At 38.2% G+C, this 21,600-nt stretch overlaps 2 protein-coding genes across 5 annotated transcripts in view; one reads left to right on the forward strand and one right to left on the reverse strand.

Annotated features, from left to right (window-relative positions):
* The window catches only part of SNX29 (sorting nexin 29), a 587,367-nt gene that overhangs the window by 548,595 nt on the left and 17,172 nt on the right, over positions 1–21,600 (reverse strand). For both annotated transcript variants that reach the window (XM_032460769.1, XM_006190981.3), the window contains exon 3: positions 6,523–6,628. The gene's annotated coding sequence lies outside the window, so the exon portion shown is untranslated. The remainder of the gene's footprint in view (positions 1–6,522; positions 6,629–21,600) is intronic.
* GSPT1 (G1 to S phase transition 1) overlaps positions 2,782–21,600 on the forward strand; it is a 30,983-nt gene continuing 12,164 nt past the window's right edge. Inside the window, exons 1-10 of one of the 3 annotated variants that reach the window (XM_032460774.1) lie at positions 2,782–2,801; positions 13,744–13,785; positions 13,903–13,944; positions 14,667–14,894; positions 15,927–15,960; positions 17,594–17,671; positions 18,815–18,995; positions 19,600–19,754; positions 19,929–20,069; positions 21,354–21,447. In XM_032460774.1, coding sequence (XP_032316665.1) covers positions 13,923–13,944; positions 14,667–14,894; positions 15,927–15,960; positions 17,594–17,671; positions 18,815–18,995; positions 19,600–19,754; positions 19,929–20,069; positions 21,354–21,447 — 933 coding nt within the window. In that variant the 5' untranslated portion in view covers positions 2,782–2,801; positions 13,744–13,785; positions 13,903–13,922. Of the gene's footprint in view, positions 2,802–2,841; positions 3,463–13,743; positions 13,786–13,902; positions 13,945–14,666; positions 14,895–15,926; positions 15,961–17,593; positions 17,672–18,814; positions 18,996–19,599; positions 19,755–19,928; positions 20,070–21,353; positions 21,448–21,600 lie in introns of those variants that run through there. The other 2 variants (XM_032460772.1, XM_032460773.1) reach the window with 2 other exon arrangements.

Below are 21,600 nucleotides of genomic sequence, written 5' to 3' on the forward strand. Positions count from 1 at the left end.
CCATCAGCATCCATTTGTGTGAACACATTTTCACCCACTAAAAGCCTGGGACAGCTATGAGTTTTCATATCAGTCTCATGCTCGGAAGCATAAAAGATAAACTCTCAGGTTAAAAAAACCCCAAAGTACTGTGTAGTTGCTTAAAAGGTGCAAATGCTGAGACCCTCATTTAGCTGAAAGGCAGAATAACTAAGGAAGGTTGGGAAGACCACAGAGAACAAAGAGAGAGAAAGAGGAAGAAAGAGATGACTAGGAAAGTTAGCAGGGGGGATTTGCATTGGAAGATGGGAATCATCTGTGCAGAAATAGTTCAGACCTTGAACAAGCATAGCTTTGCGAAGTAAAGCTGTTGTCAAGCTAACCTTGTGTGCACATCACAAGGAATAGCAGGACGTCCTTGGAAAACTACCTTAAAATTGACAGTCCTGTGCCTCAACAGCCCTACATGAGTATCAAAGGGCAGTATTGACGCAAACTCCCTACTGATTCACCTATTCATTCATTAAACATCTAAGCATGTTTCCCGTGTTAGGCTTTATACTGGGCATTGCCAATATAAAGGAGCTGAATAAAAGATTTTGACAAGTTGCTCATTCTTAGCACAACAGTAATTATCAAGAAGAGCTTTTTACTTTCCTGCTTGGAGCAGTGTCTCAACCCTTAAGGCTTTTGAAATCCAACAGAGGGGATTCCCTCCTGTACATCCATAATTATCCTATTCAGAGACAGGGAAGCTAAAATGACATCAACTTTTCAAAGCTGCAGTTTTAGCAGTTTCTTTGTCCCTAGAAAAAGCACCAGGCACAAAGACACTCTGCTAATTTAATTAGACGTGAAGAAGTAACCTATTAGAGTGATTGCCCAGTGCCGGCCTGGTGATACATCTTGAAGTACCATATGCAATGACAAAGTATTGGAGGACAGCGTGGTTCACTATTTGAGTCAGCAACTTGTGTTGACATTTTCTTAGGAGTAAGTTGGGAAGAGCAAATCTTGAGTGGAGTGAGAAGGCACTTTATTTTCGACACAGTTTTCTTCTTGCTGTGAATCTCATTCAATAGCAATGCAAGTCTCCTATATATAAAAGAAGGTCTGATTTTTACATCAATCATTGGTAAATTCTCTAACTCTGAAGGCAATCACTTAATACCAACTTTGAAGTGGGACACTCTTAAGAAAGATCCAGTGGGGTCTTCAGAGAACTGTATCAATAGGCTGTAACCAGAACTTCGTATTAATCAGAGGAATACATCATCTGATGTTAAAAAAAAAAAAAAATCAATCTCCAGAAAATTTCAGGGAGCATGAACCACAGTCCCATGGAGAAACTTAAAGCCAGCCTTGTTATATTGGAGGTGTCTGGTTTCTTTACACTCACAGAGCTCAATTTCCAAGTGTTATGTGTTAAAGAAACAAGGCATCCATCACATTTGCTAATTTAATATTAAACAGAATTTCAAACCACTTTAGAGTTGGACTTGTTTTAAAAAAGGTAACTGACCAAAAAAAGGGGGGGGGGCGGTAACTGACAGCTTTGTTTTTGATTTATCTCCTCAGGGTGAGTTCTCTTTTATCTTTAAAATAGATATTCAAAAGTAAAATTCATATCTAGATCTAGATTTCAGAACTTAACACAAGGTTGTTAAATACCTATCCTCTGTATTCCTACCTGCACTCTGTAATTTCTAGCAGGTTAGTGATACTCTGTCTATACTTCTGCAGAAAAAATATCAAAAATAGGTTTTCCTCCGTCTTGGGCTCCACAGGGGTGAATTACAAGAACACCTAACAGGTACTCAGAGCAATGCTATTTTCCTACTTTAAGCAGTTAGAGCTAAGTATTTATCTTTTGCATGTTTACGGAACCGCAACCTGTCAGCGCGAGATGCAGTCAATAAACTACTATGAGAAAACCTGAACAAATCCGACCATTCAAAAGAAAACCACTTCATCTTAAGTTGCATAGTGAAACTGGACGCACAAAAATAAGCCTGTTAGTTGGGTACAGCTGGATACATCACGGAATATGGCAATCCTCTGTTTAATTTGCAAAGCCCTTGGCCCGGAGGAGAAAGGGATGGAAAAGTTTGGGTGAAGGTTTCAAATGACTAGTCATACAGACAGTGAGTCATTGTAAGTTTCCAATTTATAATCCTCTCTGCCGCGGCAGACCCTGGGCCCGAGCGCTTTATGAGCTACATTTGCAGTTTATGTTGTAACATCTCACGGTTTTACGATCTCCTCCACTAAATGAATACATAATATGAAAGACGCTCTGCGTCGCCTTTGAAATGTAGGGCAAATTCTGGCCGGTGGCGGGGAAGAGGAAGGTGGAAAGAACGAACAGGGAGGGGAGACTGCGAGGCTGGGAACGCAAGGGGGATGGTGAGAAGAGAAGGAAAGAATTCTCAGGAGGTGAAAGCTTTTCTTTCTACGTTAGAACTGCTGTCCGTTTTCCCGCGTCCTGGGCAGAATAGGAGTGAGCCGACGACCCCTGCGAACTAAGAGATTCGCGGTCCGCGACCCCAGGCCCAGTCACGCAAAGGCTTGCTCCTACCCCTGCCCCCACCCGGTGACAGGTGGGGCCCCCGTGCGACGACCAGACCTCCGCCTCTTCGCGCTGCCTGACGGGAGCTGGCGCCGCTTCCGGTTGCTCCCGGCCCGGAACTCCGACTCCCGTCGGCCCCCGGGAAAACCGCAGCGGTGTCGCGCGGGCTCTGCCGGAACTCGTAGTTCCGCCTTCTGCCGCGCTTCATAGCCGGAAACAGGGCCCACCGGGGCTGCGAACTACCAAGGCGAAGGTACGGGTGGTGGCAAGGGGTCAATCCGCGCCAGGCGTCGGGTTGGCGCTGAGGCGGTCGGAGGTGGCTGGGGTTGGGTGGGAGGAGATCCGCTCGCACACACGAGGAGGGTTGGGTCGCCGCCGCTGTCGTCGTCGCGAGTGCGGATAGGGACTGGAGCTGCCGCCGCGACGACGCCGGGGATTGTGTCGCTAGCCCCCGGCCCTTCTGCCTTGCCGCTTCCTGGGGTCAGCTCGGCCTGCTCCTCCCCAGCCGGTCGCCCCCGCCTCCATTTCCCGCCCTCTCTTTACCACACACACGGCCCCCCCGATCATGGATCCGGGCAGTGGTGGCGGCGGCGGTGGCGGCGGCGGGAGCAGCAGCGGCAGCAGCAGCAGCGACTCGGCGCCGGACTGCTGGGACCAGGCGGACATGGAAGCTCCCGGGTCGGGCCCGTGCGGCCTCGCCGGTGGCCCTTTGGCGGCGGCCGAGGCCCAGCGTGAGCACCTCAGCGCGGCCTTCAGCCGGCAACTCAACGTCAATGCCAAGCCCTTCGTGCCCAACGTCCACGCCGCCGAGTTCGTGCCGTCCTTCCTGCGGGGTCCGGCCCAGCCGCCGGCACCCCCAGCTGGCGCCGCCGCCAACAACCACGGAGCCGGCAGCGGCGCAGGAGGCCCTTCGGGTAAAGGGCCGGGACACGGGAGGAAGCCGGACTGCGAGGGCAGGGGCAGCCGGCCTAGGGGTTGTAGCCCACCTGGGATGGGGACGGGGGTCGGGTTGGGTGGGGTAGGGGCGCCCCTTGCCGGGCCGCGGACGCGTGACGGTGGGGCCGGGCGGCACGTGGGGCGCTGACAGCGGCGCCCGGTGCCGGCTGCCCTGGGTGGGGCGTCCCCGGGCCGGGGAAGCGGCCTGCATGGGGTCGCCTCCGCGGAGGGCCAGGCGGAGCAGGAGCAGCGTGCAGGGCACACCGGTGGGGCCCGGGGCCTGAGGCCCGCCTCTCCCCCGGGGACCGCAGTTCCCCGTTGGAAGTGGGAACCATATGGGACGGAGAGGGGGGCCGCCGCGGGTCAGTGCCACGAGGCCTAGAAGTGAGGACAGACGGAGCCAGCAGTCAGTCGGGTGGGCGCTGAGGGAACTGAGGAGTTGGGGACGATGAATACTCGACTTTTCCCTTTACCTTAGGCTTTGGCGAGAGAGCGTCTCTTGCTGCAGTTTCTAATATTGAAACTGTGCGTTTTAAATATCTACGGCACCGAAGTGTCCTGAAAGAATCCCAGGATGCATTGCAGTCGTGTGATCGGGCAGAAACTGTTGGCTATCAATACAAAGATCTTTTTCACCGGTAGTATTTTGAAAGCTTATAAAGTTCATAAAGTTAGAATTCCTCACTTAACATTAAAGTGTGTAGGAAACTACATTGATATGTGTGCCCTTTTTCTTAAGTGAGACTTGGACTTTTCTCCTTAGTTGGTGACACGTTTAGAATTTTTATTGCGGTAAAGTCGTTTATCTTACTCAGGTTGCTTGGTATAACTCACTCTACGTTCATGTGTCAGAAATTAGTCTATTCAGACACGAGCATTTGTTATAACTTAATAGTTGTCACGTGCCATTTTGATCATAGCTAGCCTAGTAGACTTTCTGTGGTTTCAAGTTAAGGTCAGTCTTCTAAAATCTTAAATGTATTTAGGGGCTGCTTAAGTGATAGCATGCTTTCAGGTACTGATTTTGTAGAAATGTCAAATGAGTGAGCTTGATTTCTTTAAAGTGCTATGTTGTATTTCTTAGGTAGACATCATAAAAGTGCTCTAGGAGTTCAGTTTCTTCAGGAACTTTGGCTACAGTTTTCTCTGTAGAGGCAAAGAGAGAGTTTGGGGAAATTTTCTTGGGAAGTATGTATGTGAGCAGTTTGGATTTGGTTGTTTTATTGACTGGTGTTTCTTTTATTTATATGAGTGGTTGATATATATGCCCTTTGAACAAGAAATTTTAGCCTTTTAATTCTTCGCTTAGATCAAGTCATTTGGGCTGTGTAAACTAGTTCTCTTACTAGCTCCTAAAAGTGCCTTTTCCCCCCAAACCTTATACAGATTGTTTTTATCCAGCCATTTTCTTTTTTGGCCCTCCCTCCTAACTCTGGAGTCACCAATACCACTCTGATTAGACCAAGGACTCCATCATCAGCCAGTCATCAAGGGACAGCCCTCCTTTGAGCAGTGGTCTGGAATGGTGGTCATTGTTGAGTGACTAGTCATTGCCTCTTTCACAGGAGAACTGTCTTTTCGTGGTATTTGCCAATTTGCAGTTTTACTCTTAATCCTTTCCTCTGTGACAGTGTTAGAAGTTGGAGATGTAAAAATGTGTAGGGAAGCAGTTGTCCCTACATTGTGGTCCCTACGTTGTGGTCAATTTTTTCTTTCTTTTTTTCTTTTTTTTAACCAGAAACTCATTTTGGTTACTGACTCTATCAACTGCTTCTACAAAATGCCAGTTAATGTTTAAAAACCAACCAACCAACCAACCTGTCGTCTGTAGGATGCCTATTTGGAAAAGAATAGACTTTCTAATTGAGGTTCAGAACTATGTGGCACTGTTGGGTTGCATGTTCCAACCCATTCAGGTCCATAAATTACCACCATCAGAGCAGAGAATTGTGCTTGGAAGAAACAGGGAAAAAACTGGAAATAGCATTTAGATTGAAATTTACAAAGAAGAAACCATAATGTTTGCAAGGTTTTTTATAGTGAGGAAATAGACTGTAGGGCTAGCATGTTTTCTTTTGCTGTTAAGCCATAGCTTAAATTGATGGGTGTTTTTGTGTTGTTTTTTTTTTTTCTTGGTTAATGGAGGTACTGGAGACTGAATCCAAGACTTTGTGCATGCTAAGCATATACTCTACTCCTGAGCTATTCCTGCCCCCCCTCCTGTGGGTGTGTTTTTAAATTAGTTACCAGGAGAACTCTTGAAGGGGTTTAGAGGTAGAGCACTAGAATGACTTAAAATGTGTGTCTGTCTAGGATGAATATCTTTCTCCTGAAAGAAGGTGAGTCTTCTCTTTTCCTTCCTTTTTGTTGAGGTGGCTAGGGTGGGGAATAATTTCAGTGGTGCTTTGAGCAACCAGTAGAGGAAAACGCTTTTGTGCAGAAGAGAGTTATTCACCTTCACTGGCAGGCTGCTGATTAATGCGTATTTCTAGCTACCCCAAGTCAGAACTTGGGATTCAGTGTTGACCTTGCATCTCTTTGAAAATTTTTAATTTAGGTTTCCAAAGGAATGATTAAGTAGAACCCATTTAAATGTAATTAAGTATAATTCATTTAAGTACAATTCTCTACAGATCCAAGTAAATTGGCTAAATGATGGTCTTTTAAAATAGAGTCCCTGAAATGCATGAAAATGTAGACAAAGTTTGTGTGTACTAGAACAAACATTTCTATGTTAGAATGTACTTTATTTTTTAAAAATTTTTGAGGGTAATTAGATTTATTTATTTATTTATTTTAATGGAGATAGTGGAGATTGAACCCAGGACCTCGTGCATGCTAGGCATGTGCTCTACCACTGAGTTTTATCCTTCCCCTAGAATGTACTTATTTTAAATTCCAATTTGCACCTAGTTCAGTCTCTTTTAATTGTTAATGTTTCAGCAGTGTTAATCTGGGTTACTTCATGTCGTCGTCTGTTTGGGCAGCCATAACAAAACACTATAGATGCGGTAGCTCACAAACAGAACTGTACTTACTGCTCATGGTTCAGGAGATCAGGGTGCCAGCCTGGTCGCATGAGGGCTCTCTTTCCTCTTCTGGATAGCTGGCTGCTGACTGACTGCTTTCTGTGTCTTCACATAGCTGAGGGGACAAGAGAGCTCTCTGGGGCCTCTTTTATAAAGGCACTAATCCCATTCATGTGGGCTCCACCCTCATGACCTAAGGCCTCCCAAAGGCCCCACCTCATACCATCACTTTGGGCATTAGGATTTCAACACAGGAATTTTGCAAGGGACACAAAACATTCAGGACGTAGAACTTGGACTTTCAGACACAGCCAAAGCTTCTAAAGTAATAGTGTAGTGTTCATAGTGTTCTTTCTACCATCCCACCCTCAATGCCTCTCAAAACTCTGTCATTATAAAATGAGTATAGAATAAAACTGGCAGTCCTCAGTAAGTCCTTAGAGGGTGAATTATCTCCAAAATATAGCAAATTATGTTGTGGAACTTGAATTTTAAAGAGAAGTGTTCTGTTTTGTAGTGTTTGGGTTTTGCTGAATGCCTTGTGGGAAAGGGACTTTTTTTTAATGATTGGTATGATTCACATACCATAAAATTCACCGTTTTAAAAGTTCAGTGGTTTTTTAGTATGTTCACAAAGTTATGCAACCATCACTACTTGATGGATGCTTGTTAATCATAAAATTTTCCCAAAGGTGACATTTTCAGGGCCACCAGAGTAGAGAAGATCCAGAATCAAAGAAATAGTTGTTTTGTCCTGAGGGGCTCTTACACTTTATTTTTATGTTAAAGAATACCAGTTGGCTAATAGATAAGTTTAGATAGATGATAGATATGGTTTCTTTTCCTGAAATGCCTACAGTAACAATTCTAACAGAAAGGATTTTTCAGATGGGACAAATGGGCTAAGGAGATCAGGGAAAGTATTGTTCCTGGGGTGTCATTTCTTTTCCTACCTTGACTTATTGATTTTAGAGATCACTGGAGTTTGGCTCTTGTTTCATGGTTTTACATGTAGCAGTGGCTCAAGTGTGAGAAAATAGGGAACAAGCGAGGGCATCGCTAGTGCTACGCCATGTTGAGCAGCTGTTTAAACTGTTGGAAATTTTGATTGAGAATAAACCCTCTTTAGAGCAGCTTTTATTTAATGCTTTTTGCATTCTTCTGTCCTTTGTTTATTTTTCACCTTTCCTGGAATTATACTGCATGAAAAGACAACAGTTAAAAAACATATCAGGGCGAATTAGGGAAATATTGTAGAGGACAGATTATAAGCCTTGTTTTGCTTGCCTTTATTTGCTGGGGAGGAAATGTCTTAAAGTATTAAAGTAGTGTTTCTTTTTGGTTGGAGAGAAATTAATGAAAAAAGCTTTGATCATCTTTTGGCGTGAGTTAGTATTAGAATGGAACTTTTCGGGATGTGAGTTTCTGGTTTTGCTCAGGTATGTGTGTAGCTGTTAGTGAACGGACATTTGCTGCCTGCAGCAGCGCAGAATACTGTGCTAGGCACTTGAAGTGACATCACCAAGGTAAATAACTGATTCTCAAGGGGTCTAGAAAGGGACCAGTTACCCAATGGAAGATTCTTGGTGGTAAGAGGGCCATACAGAGGGTGTCCAGGGCTTCAAAGCTGAGAACTGTTCACAGGTACCCTTATATAAGTAATTTCAGTCTTGTCACCCTAATCATAAAACTAAAGGTCTATTTTCTACTAAGTGTTCTTTGTGAATACTGTAAGTTTGGGGTGTTTTCTTATCATTAATATATGAAATTCACCCTTCTTGTGTTTCTGTACTTAAGTTTGCTAGAAATTTGTTAGAATAGAGCATCAGTTATCTTTTTACAATACTTGTAGGTAGAGACTTGTTTTCTTTCATGTCAAACAGCAATGAGTTAACTGCAATTCTGGCTATCTCTTGGGCATATTAATTTAGAATTTCATCATTCACAATTCTTAAAAAATTTTGAAAAGCAAGAATTTGGCTACTAGTTGAAGGTTTTTAGTTGTTTTGAGGTTCTCAAGACTTCTTTTTTAGCTGTCAATTGTTGAGTCACACCAAAGCTGCTTAAAAGTTGTGTTCTTGTTTTCATTAGATTTTAACAAAGCATGGCTGGTCTATAGATGTAGTTGATTTTGTTCATAAATGACTAGTCGTTAACAGTACTCCAAATTAAACTAGTTCTCCATCATATTCTACTTTGTTGGTGAGAGAAACACTTGGCAAAGATTTTTTGAGCATCTTTAACTAGCCTAGCCTAAGAGTGGTCACAGCAAATTCCAAACCACATTCTGACTAGGTAATTGTATGTTACTTCACTTGAAACAAAAAGTGCATACCTTAGCAAACTACTTTGTATAAAGTAAAAAAACTATAAAGATATATTGTACAGCACAGGGAACACAGCCAATATTTTATAATAATTATAAATGGAGTATAACTTTTAAAAACTGTGAATCACTAAATTGCACACCTGAAACTTACATAATATTGTACATCAACTGTGCCTCAGTTTTTTTTTAAAAGAGTGTAGCTTAGAATGTCATTGGGGCAATTTCCTGGTTGACTATTTCTATAGAACTCCAGTGGGCTACTATACTACTAAGCAGTCTGTGTCTATTGCCTTTGGGTAGTTTTGGTTGCACATAGGTGTTTTTCTGTTACCTTTGTACCTTATTGGGGTGTCTGAAACTGTTTTGGTTTATGTATTTGGTTATGTATTTTGGTTTATGTATGTATACACTTCATTGGTTTTGCAGTAGCTAGGTTATAAATCATAAATAAGGCTATCTTTTACGGTTGTTTGAAAAATAGAGTGGAATTTTAGTTACTCTACAAAAAAGTCTAATCAGGTTCATATGTGCATTGCTTTAGTGACTGAGAAAATAGATTCTTAGAATGTAATACAGTCTCATCATTTTCAGATGAAGAAACTGAAGCCTAGAGATGCTGAGTGAATGCCTAAGGTCACTCGCAGATTTAAGGACACAGTTGAGTCTAGAATCCAAATTTGCCCACTGCTAAATTTAGTGTTCTGCCACACACCATGCTGCTTAATTAATAATGGGGTGGGGGGAGGCCATGCGTAGAGCGAATTACTACAACCATCATGGATGCCCTTATCTTCACAACCTCTTGAGGTATAGGTACTGTTGACCTATTATACAGATAAGAAGATTAAGGTTCAGAGAAGCTAAATAAATAGGTGAGATGACATCCATGAATAAATGAAGGAGTTAGGATTCCAGGGCTGGTTTCAAAGCTTACTCAAGTAATAGTAACTCCACTAGTCCTTTCCTTGTGATTGGATATTGAAAGATCTTTTTGGCTGAGATATTTTTTCAGAAAGTGGGCCCACTGTGGCACTGTCTTCATGTTCTTTCTCAGTAGTAGCTGGGTGACAGTGTCTTAAGTAGGCAGTGCTCTAATATTTTGAAACTACTTTATGCATTTTAGGAAATGATAATGTAAAATATGTTAAACAGCTCTGTTCACCACTGTAACATTGTGCCTTTTTATTTTTAGAGTGTTAGGTAATTAAGGCAAAACCATGGACACCTGTACATATTTTATGGGCTCTTCTTTCTGATGTCTGCCTTTACTATACTGCACTAACATTTTCCAGTGTTTTCTGTAGGAGAAAAATACCTCAGTGTGCAATTTTGGTGAGATTATATGGTCACCTGTGTGGCTAGAGAATGTTTAGTTCTTCCCTCAAGCTGTACTTTAACATCTCTTGAATATTGTTTCTCTAACCCCCTTCTTAGAAAATTGACACATATAAAATGGTTTTTACTCTATTAAACCCTAGTGGAAATGAAAACTGCTAGAGTTAATTCAGTAAAAATTAACTGTGTATATTTATTCTATACAGTACGCTGTACCAACCTGTGGAGACTACAAGAGTAGAGAAAAAAGTCTCCATGTTTCAGAAAACCAGAGTCATTCTGGAAGTCCATAATCTCCTAGGGAACACGAACTAAACTATGTGTGTGGGTATATCTAGAACTGAAAGAAGGGTCATATCCTAGGGGATTTCAGAAGAGAGCTCATTAGCCCCTCGGGATGGCAGGGTGGATGGGGAGTGGGACAGAAGTGGAACATTAGGTAAGGCAATTGAGGAGAATCCTTAAGAGGAGCTACAACTGTACACATGTGGCTCTTTAATTTTGAAATTAAATAAAATCTAAAACTCAGTTCCTTGGTCACAGTATCTATGTTTCAAGTGCTTATTAGCCACATGTGGTTAGTGACTCTCATCACAGCAGAGATGTAGAACATTTCCATTATTGCAGAAACTTGGATTGGACAGGATCATCACCCTTTTTCTCACTTCCATGCAGTGTAGGACACTTGTGACTTCTGTGACAGCACTGAAGCTGTTTTTATATTTTTTCTTTGAAGAACATACCGTTTAGCTAACGGGAGTAAGATACTTTAGTTAGGATAGCTATTTTAAATTTCTCTAGTGTGTAAAGAGGATTAGAGATTAGTCTGATATCTAAAGCAGTGCAAATTTAAATTGGTGATTTATGAAATACATGGATTAAGGACTTTTCAAGAACTGGTTGTACATTTGTGTTTAAAACATGTTGCTTGAGTTAGAACCTGGCTTTCGCTACCTGCCACATATATGGTATTGACTAACTTGTGCTGTACTGAACTGGCAAAATAGGAATCTCCATGTTGAAGTCCTTTGACCCATGATCAAATCTTTAAAAAAATTTTTAAAAAGTTTTTTTAATTGAGCTGAAATCTGTGTAACATAAAATAAACTATTTTAAAGTGAACATTTCATTGGCATTTAGTGCATTCACGGTGTTGTAAAACTGTCACCTCTGTCTAGTTCCAAAACATTTTCATCACCCCAAAAGGAAACCTGTATCCATCAAGCAGTTACTTCCCATTCCCATTTTCCTTCTAGCTTCTGTCAACCACCAGTTCTGCTTTCTGCCTCTGAATATTTCATGTAAGTGGAATGGTATAACATGTGGCCTTTTGTGTCTGGCTTACTTCACCGTGATCAAATTTAACTAGCAGTTTTAAGACCCAGATTATCATCTGTGTTAAAACACAGGCTGTACTATTGCCTGACTGTCTTCTGGTAAAATCTTTTCACTTCTTGTTTTAAAACCTGTGGTAATATACCTGGTATTACAACCAGTTCATTAATCTTTCTTTATCCAAAACTACAGTATTAGTTTCTCCTTTTAATTTAGGGTATGGTAGTTTTATTCACTTGTATACTCTGATAACTTTCCTACTTAATTAAAATTATTCCTCTGAGTACTGATAGGGGTGTGTTTCTGAACATAGAGATATCAGTAGAAAATATGAAACCGTAATTTCATTCCTTGGGAGGTTTACTTCTCTTTCACTAGCAGATGTGAACCCTGCAGGACTTGAGAAATCAAGCACTAATGGTCATCTGTTTGCTAACCATGAACAAATGACTGGGCCTAGTAGAATCCTAAGCCCAGGATCAATAGTAGCCAGTAAAACCTGGATGTGATGTGTATACAAATAAGACCAGGGCAGAATGAACAAGAAGGGTTTGCGCGCACGCATGCCCGCGTGTTTGTGTGTGTGTGTGTGTGTGAAGCCTGGGTACAACTATACTGAGAAGCTTAAATTTAAGGAACATCTTGCTATATCTGTGATTTTTCTGGTTCATTATTCCAAACACATCAGTTTGCAAATGCTGCTAGCATTGCCATTAAATTCATAATGTCACCATGGTCTGAATGCATGGAAAGTTTCTTCTGCCATGGGGAAACTGGTCAACTTCGTATTTTGAGGCCCTTTAATAATATCATCATTAGATGTATATTAAGCACTTAATTGCTCTTGGTACTTGATTCTATCTCTGTCAACTTTATAAACTTAAGACAAACATACTATAAAAGTAAGTTGTTTTGAAAAATAAAACCATGAACAGATTTTGCATTATGCACCCATAAGTACACAATTCCTGTTACCCTTCCAAACCTAATTCAAAGGATCCTCCCCCCCCCCAGTTTCTTTTAATACCCTAACCACATGGAGTCATCTTAGACCTTTCACTCTTCCTTTCTTCCTACTCCTATCAGACATCGCCTCCTTTATCTTTGCACTTAACCACTCCTCTCTAGTCATACTGCTCCTTTGTCCTGATAGCATTCTTTATTGTAAGTAGTGATGTTGGTCTTTCTGCTTTTTAGTGTCTTTACTTCTCTGGCTCATCCATATACTGCCATAGAATGATCTTCCTAAGTGACACTTGGCACTGTCACTTCTTTCCTCAAAAAAAAAAAAAAAAAGTTGCCCCTTACCTTTCAGGGTCAGGAATTACTTTCTTCAACATTTCATGTTCTTTAAGATTGGGCCCAAAACTTTTTGTTGACTTGTGGACGTTAATACTTTCTGGGCACTGATTCTAAGTACGAGTTTTTTTGCAGGTTATGAATTCACTATTCTTTATTACTTGTTGTGCAGGATTCTCCTTTGGTGTCTTTTTGCATCTTGTAGATTTTTAAAGCAAAAGTACTTACATGTTGGAGTATCATTTAGGTTTATCAGATGTAAAAAATAAACTTACATACTGGGCTATCAGTATATATTTCTCATATATCTCTTCAGTGATGTCATAAGATTTACAGTGTGACAGTTGTGCAAACTGGATTGTTGCTTGACCTTAGAATTCTAATATAGGACAAAATTGGCATTATTGTAATTACTTTTTCTGAGATGATGTAAGGGCCTGTATGCATTTCAGATACTTTATATGAATGTCCTTTTTACTTTATTGGTATCAAATAGAATTTATTCAAGGATCTTGATGATAACATGTATGATTATAGAATCTTGGACTTATCATTGCATTCTTGGGCTAGAGCTACTGAGAGAATCAGGAGAAGGAATGTGTATTTGTCAAGCAAAATCTTAACTAATTTGATCTGTGCTGGGCTGCAGATTACTCTTATAATGTCTGTAAAGGAAAAGTTTATGAAGCAAATTTAGAGAATAAGCATGCTTTTGCGACTCATTTCAGTTACTGAAAATGTTTTTAAATTGGTAGATATTTTTAGTGGGTTAAATAGACTTGTAGTTTGAAAGCCTGAATTAGTTGCCATTGGTCTGAATTATAGAGGTTTTTGTTTTGTTACTTGAACTTCTATTTTTATGGTATTTTAGAAGATGAGTAAAATGGATGTATAGGTCTCAATTTTTAATAGAACTTATTTCTATTAAACAGCATCTGTGGAACCATCTCAAGAGGAACAGTCATTGTGTGAAGGTAATTTTCTATGATGGGACTCTTTGAATATCTAATTGAGAAAACATTAAGTTCTCTATGGTACTAGTACTAGGTACTATTTTGTAAATATATATTATATCTCAATTTCTTGTCTAGGTTCAAATTCAGCTGTTAGCATGGAACTTTCAGAACCTGTTGGTAAGAAATTTTCTGACCATATTAATACAGTAATATGAAACTCTTTCACTCTCAAGATTTAAAGTGCAAATGTAAGTGTTATGATTATTATAATGCCTACATTTAAAACTGACATGGAGTCTTTGCTATTAGGATTTAGAAAGCAAATCTAATTGGACATTAACACTGCCATGATAAATGTGATGGCAAAAGCAGTGAGTAGAGAAATGCTAAAGTCAGTTTGAATAGTTGTACTTGATCCATTTACCTTGAGAAAAACTTCCTTCCTTTGTAACTTTCTTACCCTTAAGGGTTTCATATTTCCAAGGTGATTAATAAAGTTGATGACAAAGTTACATTACTTGCAGAGGAAAAAGAAAAGATTTTTTAAATCTTTTCACACTTTTTAGTATTCTGATTTTGAACTTTCCCTTTTCTCCACTGTCAGGACATCCTGATGCTGGAATAACTGGAACTGTTAAGAATATTAGATCTCCTGTTCATGTGTTTTGTTTGTCCTTTCAAGCTGAAGCTTCATTAAAATAGCAGTCTCTCATAGTGTCTGAGTCAGAGCTCTGATGTCAGCAATGAGGTCAGCTTGTCCATTTCTGTTCTCTTACTTTTGTGCCACTAGACATTAGGAAATGGAACTGATTATGCAAAGGTCTGTTTCTTGTTTGAAAGCATGTGTGTACAGATGATAAACGTTTTTCAGATTACTAAGCTAAAATGTCTTATTTCAGTAGAAAACGGGGAGACAGAAATGTCCCCAGAAGAATCATGGGAGCACAAAGAAGAAATAAGTGAAGCAGAGCCAGGGGTTGGTTCCTTGGGAGATGGAAGGCCCACAGAGGAAAGTGCCCAGGAGATGATGGAGGAGGAAGAGGAAATACCAAAACCTAAATCTGTGGTTGCACCGCCAGGTGCTCCTAAGAAAGAACATGTAAATGTAGTGTTTATCGGACATGTAGGTAAGTTGCACTCATAAGCAATGGTAAGAAATGACCAGAGTTATTAGGTACATCAAACACAGAACATTTTATTTAGCTACTTGGAGATGTTTAGTGAAACTGTACTGGATTAATCTAAAATGTTTTCATTTTTAACTCAGTAGATTTCTTACTGGCCCAAAATTGCCAACACTTCCAGCGTGGAAGCTGGAAGAAAATAAGCTTCCTTATATTTATATGAAATGCACAACTGGTCTCTAGACTGCTGATGATGACTCAGTAGATTTTGGTATCTGTTAATTAATATCCTAGAAAATGCACCTATATTTTTGCGTGAACTTCAGTTGATTTTGTGGTATTAACTTTACTAGGTAGTGAAATTTTGTGTGTAAGAAATTAATTTGGAGTAGCTTCTGGATGTTATTGTGTTGCTGGTTTAGCACACAAAACCCTATTTAATTTACTCATATATTCTCTTGACAATCTGACTTATGCCAAAAATTGGTAGAAGAAAATAAAGAGTTATATGTCCCCCTTTCTTCTCTTTATCTGCTCTCTGCTTTCCCCTGAATTTGATACAACCGTTCTACGTTTTTAGTAGCATGAACTCCTTCGAAATTTGTAAAGGAACACCTGTATTGGCTAAAAGCGAAAAAGACTACCTAAATGTAGTTCACAGGTCTTTGGCTACTTTTGCTCTCTGTTGAGGCTCTCCTTGGGTAGTTTATATTCTATTGCTGCTGCAGAAGCTCAGGGAGCAATCTGTTTAAAAAAAATTCTTTCCTTTTTCACCAGTTAAAGTAGCTCTAAGTCACTGCTATGCTGCAGGGAGTCTTAGCCTCACTTCCCAAGGGGATGATAACTACCCAGAGCTTATGACCCAGATTCCTGTCATTGCAGTTGCTTTTGCGAGCTGTAATTATATATGTTAAATGGACCTTTAGTTGTATTTGTGTATAAAGTGACTATGTTTTGGGTTGGTTTTTTGAGGGTTTTTTGTTTGTTTGTTTTTAATACCTATGGTTTGCACATTGTTGATATTGTTACTTTTAGATGCTGGCAAGTCAACCATTGGAGGACAAATAATGTAAGTCTTTTTTTGTTAAATATCTTTTGTTATCACTGTAAGACTCATGGAACATTAATTAAATGTATTTCTAAAAGCTATCTTTTAGATTTGTTAATAAAAACTAATATAGAACCCTAGATTATAAGAATCTTAGTCTGCTTTAAATATAATTTTCTGGGGAATAATGAATCTGAGAGAACTGGTTTTTCCTCATTCATTGACTCCTTAAATTTTTGTGGATTTAATCAAAGACAGGTAGTCTGGCTAATGTGCTGAATAATTTTTTGGCATATATAGAAGGTAACTATGTATGAAAATACCATGGTTGGCTTTTAGTGATATGTTCTAGAATTGAAAAATATTTTAATTAAAATGTCTTTTTAATCCCTCCTAAATTAGACCCATTTCTTTAAGTTACATCATCAGCGGATCTAGAGGGCATATCTTCATTGTCTTGCCTTGTTGAGTAATTTTAATCAGTAATTTGCCAATTCTGAAAATTTCCACAACAGACCCTATTACACATGAATCATTAACTAAGGCTCTGGAAGGAAGTGACCAGGCCCGTATGTTGTTATTTTAGGAGAATGTATATTTTTTGCTTATGGGCTGGAATTTTCATTGGCATTTCACTAAGATTCTACAGTCAGAGTGGTTAGAAGTATGCGCTGTAGATGACTCTACAGAGAATGTACAGAGAGGAAAGGGGAACAGGATTTGGATTGAGTCAAAGGAAGCAGTTAGGTATTACTAAGGAATTATTTAAAAAATTATAATCTCACCTTGACTAATAGTTTTTAAATATTAAATATTGAAATAGTAAGACTTAATTGCTTAGACAACACTGTTGGAATTATTTTCTTTTATATAGTACTTACATTTGCTTTTTTAAAAAAAACTTGTATTCTGAAATAATAGATTTACAGAAAGGTTGCAAAAACTGTACACCGTTGTCATATAACTTATATTCAGCCTACCCTAATGTTAACATTAAATAACCATAGTACAGTCATCACAACTAGGGAGTTAACACTGGTGCAATACTATTCGAGATCTTATTTGAATTTAACCAGTTTTTCCATTAGTGTTGTTTTTCTGTTCTAGAATTCCACATTGCATTTAGTTGTTACGTCTCCTTAATCTCTTCCAACTTGTGACACTTCCTCAGTCTTGTCTTTCATGACTTTTATAATTTGAAGAGTGCTATTCAGTTATTTTATGGTATGTTCTTCAATTTGGGGTTGACTGATGTTTTTAACAATTAGATTGAGGTTATGCATTTTGGACAAGAATATCACGGGAGATATGTTGTTTTATCATAGCATTCTATCAGGGCACACATGATAGCGATATTCAGTGTTTTATTTATTACTGGTGGTATTAGCCATGATTACTTGGTGTTTGCTAGAATTCTCCACTGAAAAGATACTTTTTTGTTCCCCTTTATCTTGGGAGAGTTAATTTGAGACTGTAAATATCTTTTTCACTGAAACTTTCATGATTTCAGCATCTACCACAGTGGTGCCTTTACTTTAAAGTAGTGTTTTATAGAATTGAAATTCTTCTCAAGAGCTTTAAAGGTTTTAGCTTCACAGCTGAATAATTTGTGAGTAATTAAATGTTTGTTTCTCTTTTCTTGAAATGTTTTCAGGTATTTGACTGGAATGGTTGACAAAAGGACGCTTGAGAAATATGAAAGAGAAGCTAAAGAAAAAAACAGAGAAACTTGGTAAACTTTTATGACACTATAAATTACTTTTAAGAAAACTCTGCTTAATGCTTTTGAGGTCTACTAAGATATAAGTTCATGAGGTCTAAAAATGGTGTCATAACAAAGGAAAAGTTTCCCTTCTAATATGACCCAGTAGATCAGTTCCTGATGACATCATAACTTAACAGAAAAAAATCTGGAAACATCTGAACATCCAGGATAATAACAGGGGACTTGTTGAATAAATTATAAGACATCCATTTATTTGAGTTATTACCTGACCACTAAAATTTCATTTCTAGAACTTACAGTAACCAGGAATAGAACTGATGTCATAGTGGAATTTGAGGAGAAAGCAGGTAACATAGTAATACATAGGATATGATCATTAACTATGTGAATAAACTTGAAAGAAAATAGATGAAATTATCGACAGTGGTTGCCTTTGCTTGGTGAAAGGGTCAACTTTTTCATTCTTTCTAACCTTACTTTTTTTGTTTTTGTTTTTGAGTTTAACAAGCTTTATCTAAATAGGACATTGATGGTCTTTTTTTTGAATTGTATTCTGTGATAAGGGGGAAGAAAGCCTACTCAATATAATACTAAAAAATAGGTTACTTTGTAATACAGATGATGAGGTAATCTAAATTAACACCTGCTATTATGGATGGTTTGAACTTATGTAAGTAATTTTTCTATGGCAAAGAAATACTGAAATAATTTTTAGCAAGTAACCATTGCTCCCACGTAGCAGGTTAGTGGTCTTCACTTTTGAGAAATACCTTCAGATAGCCGTGATTTGTATTATACTTTGTGCTAGATGATTATAAAAATGAAATATTAAGGAACTTAGTACCAATGCCAATATCACCATGAGATAAGTAGTAAGTTCCTTTATATTGTCAGCTTGTTATAAATAATGTTTGCTTATAGAATATATAATCATGACACTGGATATATGTAAAAGATCCAAGCATCTGAATCACAATAATACAAGTTTTAGTCACTTAATTTTCATTTCTACCCAGTCCTGTTCATGATTTAAATGTTGTATGTGGGACATAAAGCTGGATGGCATCAATTATACCTTTAATGGTTGAAGAATATTTTTAAAACTTTCATGTTCTTACCAGTATTATTCTCATTTTAAAATTATTTTAGGTACTTGTCTTGGGCCTTAGACACAAATCAGGAAGAGCGAGACAAGGGTAAAACAGTAGAAGTGGGTCGTGCCTATTTTGAAACAGAAAAGAAGCATTTTACAATTCTAGATGCCCCTGGCCACAAGAGTTTTGTCCCAAATATGATTGGTGGTGCTTCTCAAGCTGATTTGGCTGTACTGGTAAGAAAGATATTTCCAATTCATCTGTGTATTTGTTAGCAGCCCAATATGAAATTTAAATAGTTGAATTTACCTTCTAAAAGCTAGAATTTAGGTTACAGGGAACTGTAATATACATAGTCACAATTTTCGAAATCTTTGTAATTTGATTTAGTCATGAAAATATTTTAGCTTTTCTCTACCATTGCTATTATCTATTAACTGTGTCAGAAGTTAGTGTTCACTGAATGCCAGGCCTACCCATTTTGTACCCAATAAATGTACTGTAGGTACAAAAATGAGTAAGAAATGATGTGTTTTAAGGCCTTTAGTCATTTTGCAATTTGTGTGTGTGTGTGGTCAGTGTATTAGAACTAAATCAAATACATGTTTAAATTGTAAAATATAAAGGCATACTAGATTTTGGAAAATTGGGATTCTGAAGAAACATTTACCAGAACCTTAAGCCATTTAGACATTGTGATGTTCAAAAAGTATATATGTTGTAACTCAGTTACTTCTACTTTCTTGCAAGAAGCTTCTGATAAAACTGAAAAGAAAGATGTTTTATTGCTAGAAGAGTGTACCTGAATGTATAAGAATAAACTTTGATTTCTTGGAATAGGTAATCTCTGCCAGGAAAGGAGAGTTTGAAACTGGATTTGAAAAAGGAGGACAGACAAGAGAACATGCAATGTTGGCAAAGACAGCAGGCGTAAAACACTTAATTGTGCTTATTAATAAGATGGATGATCCAACAGTAAATTGGAGCAACGAGAGGTAAACTTTGGATGTCTTACTGTTTTTTTATAGACATATTAGTGCAATAAAGGATGGTTTTGTTACTGTATGCTTTTTCCCCCCTGGGGTTTTTCTAAACCTTCATTTGTTTAATGATGAAACTTGAGTTCAGTTGCTTTACATTATAATTGAGTTATTTATAAATATTAATAGATATGAAGAATGTAAAGAGAAACTAGTGCCATTTTTGAAAAAAGTTGGCTTCAATCCCAAAAAGGACATTCACTTCATGCCCTGCTCAGGACTGACTGGAGCAAATCTTAAAGAGCAATCAGATTTCTGTCCTTGGTACATGTAAGTAACCTTTTCTTTCTTTTGAAAAAAGTTTGTGTCTTAGTAAGTAATGTAAGAAAATATTGACGTAACCTTGGCATTAAAAATACCATGTCCTTTACTCATTTTTTAATTGGATTGTCATTTTGTTATTGAGTTATAATTCTTTATGCACTGGATATGGATACGAGTCCCTTATCAGATATATGATGTGCAAATATTTTCTCCCATTCTGTGGGCTATCTTAATACTTTCTTGATGGTGTCCTTTGAAGCAGAAAAGTTTTTAATTCTGATGAGGTCTAGTTTATTTACTTTTTCTCTTTTTTTTTTTTTTTAACATTTTTTATTGATTTATAATCATTTTACAATGTTGTGTCAAATTCCAGTGTTCAGCACAGTTTTTCAGTCATACATGGACATATACACACTGTCACATTTTTTTTTTCTGTTAGTTACCGTAACGTTTTGTGTAAATTTCCCTGTGCTATACAGTATAATCTTGTTTATTCTACAATTTTGAAATCCCAGTCTATCCCTTCCCACCCTCCGCCCCCCTATTTACTTTTTCTCTTAATTGTGCTTTTGGTGTCATGCCTAGGAACACATTACCTAATCTGGTTACTTTCTTCTAAGCTTGTTATAGTTTTGGCTCTAAGATTTAGGTATGTGTTTCATTTTGGATTAATTTTTTTGTAAGTGAAATCTTATTTACTATTGCTTTGTGAGTGTTTAAACTGGGAAGTGTGAGTCTTTAAATTGTTTTTTTTCCTCAAGATTGTTTTTGGCTATTCTGGGTCCATTGAAATTCCATATGAACATTAGGATCAGCTTGCAATTTCTGCAAATAGGCAGCTGAGATTTTAATAGGGATTGCATTGAATCTGTAGATCAATTTGGGGGGAGCATTGCTCTCTTGGCAATATTAAGCCTCCTAATCCATATACTGTAGTTTTAAAGTTTTAAATTCATATACTGTAATTTTATAGTATTCTGATTTCAGAGCTGGGAAACTCCATAAAAATTAAGTAATAGAGTGGAGTAATTTTATTACAACATGTGGGCTATTTGCTACAAAATATTTTTCTGAATCTAAGTTTATAGGGAAGCTTTTTATTATACTGAGCGTTTTTTTTATTTTCTGAGGAATAAGATGAACTGGATAATAAATTGGTTGAATGAGAAGAGTATATGGGAATGAAAATATTGTTATAACCACATTTTTGTATAAAGTTATAGTCATATAACTGCTTAAAATTTTGACATTTATATTGACTCCCTTTAATGGATATTGTTATGTTCTCAGTGGATTACCATTTATTCCATATCTGGATAATTTGCCAAATTTCAACAGATCAGTTGATGGACCAATCAGGCTGCCAATTGTGGATAAGTACAAGGTACCCAAAATGTTTAAAAAATTGGGTTTAATGGGAGGTGATAAATTATTTTGTGTTTTGTTTTAAATTATGAAACAACTTTAATAATTAACATAACATAGGTATCTCTTTTTTTAATGGTTATATATTGTTCAGTGGTATTAGGCCATAATT

This window comes from Camelus ferus, chromosome 18 (genome assembly GCF_009834535.1).
Source record: "Camelus ferus isolate YT-003-E chromosome 18, BCGSAC_Cfer_1.0, whole genome shotgun sequence".
Taxonomy (NCBI): Eukaryota; Metazoa; Chordata; class Mammalia; order Artiodactyla; family Camelidae; genus Camelus; species Camelus ferus.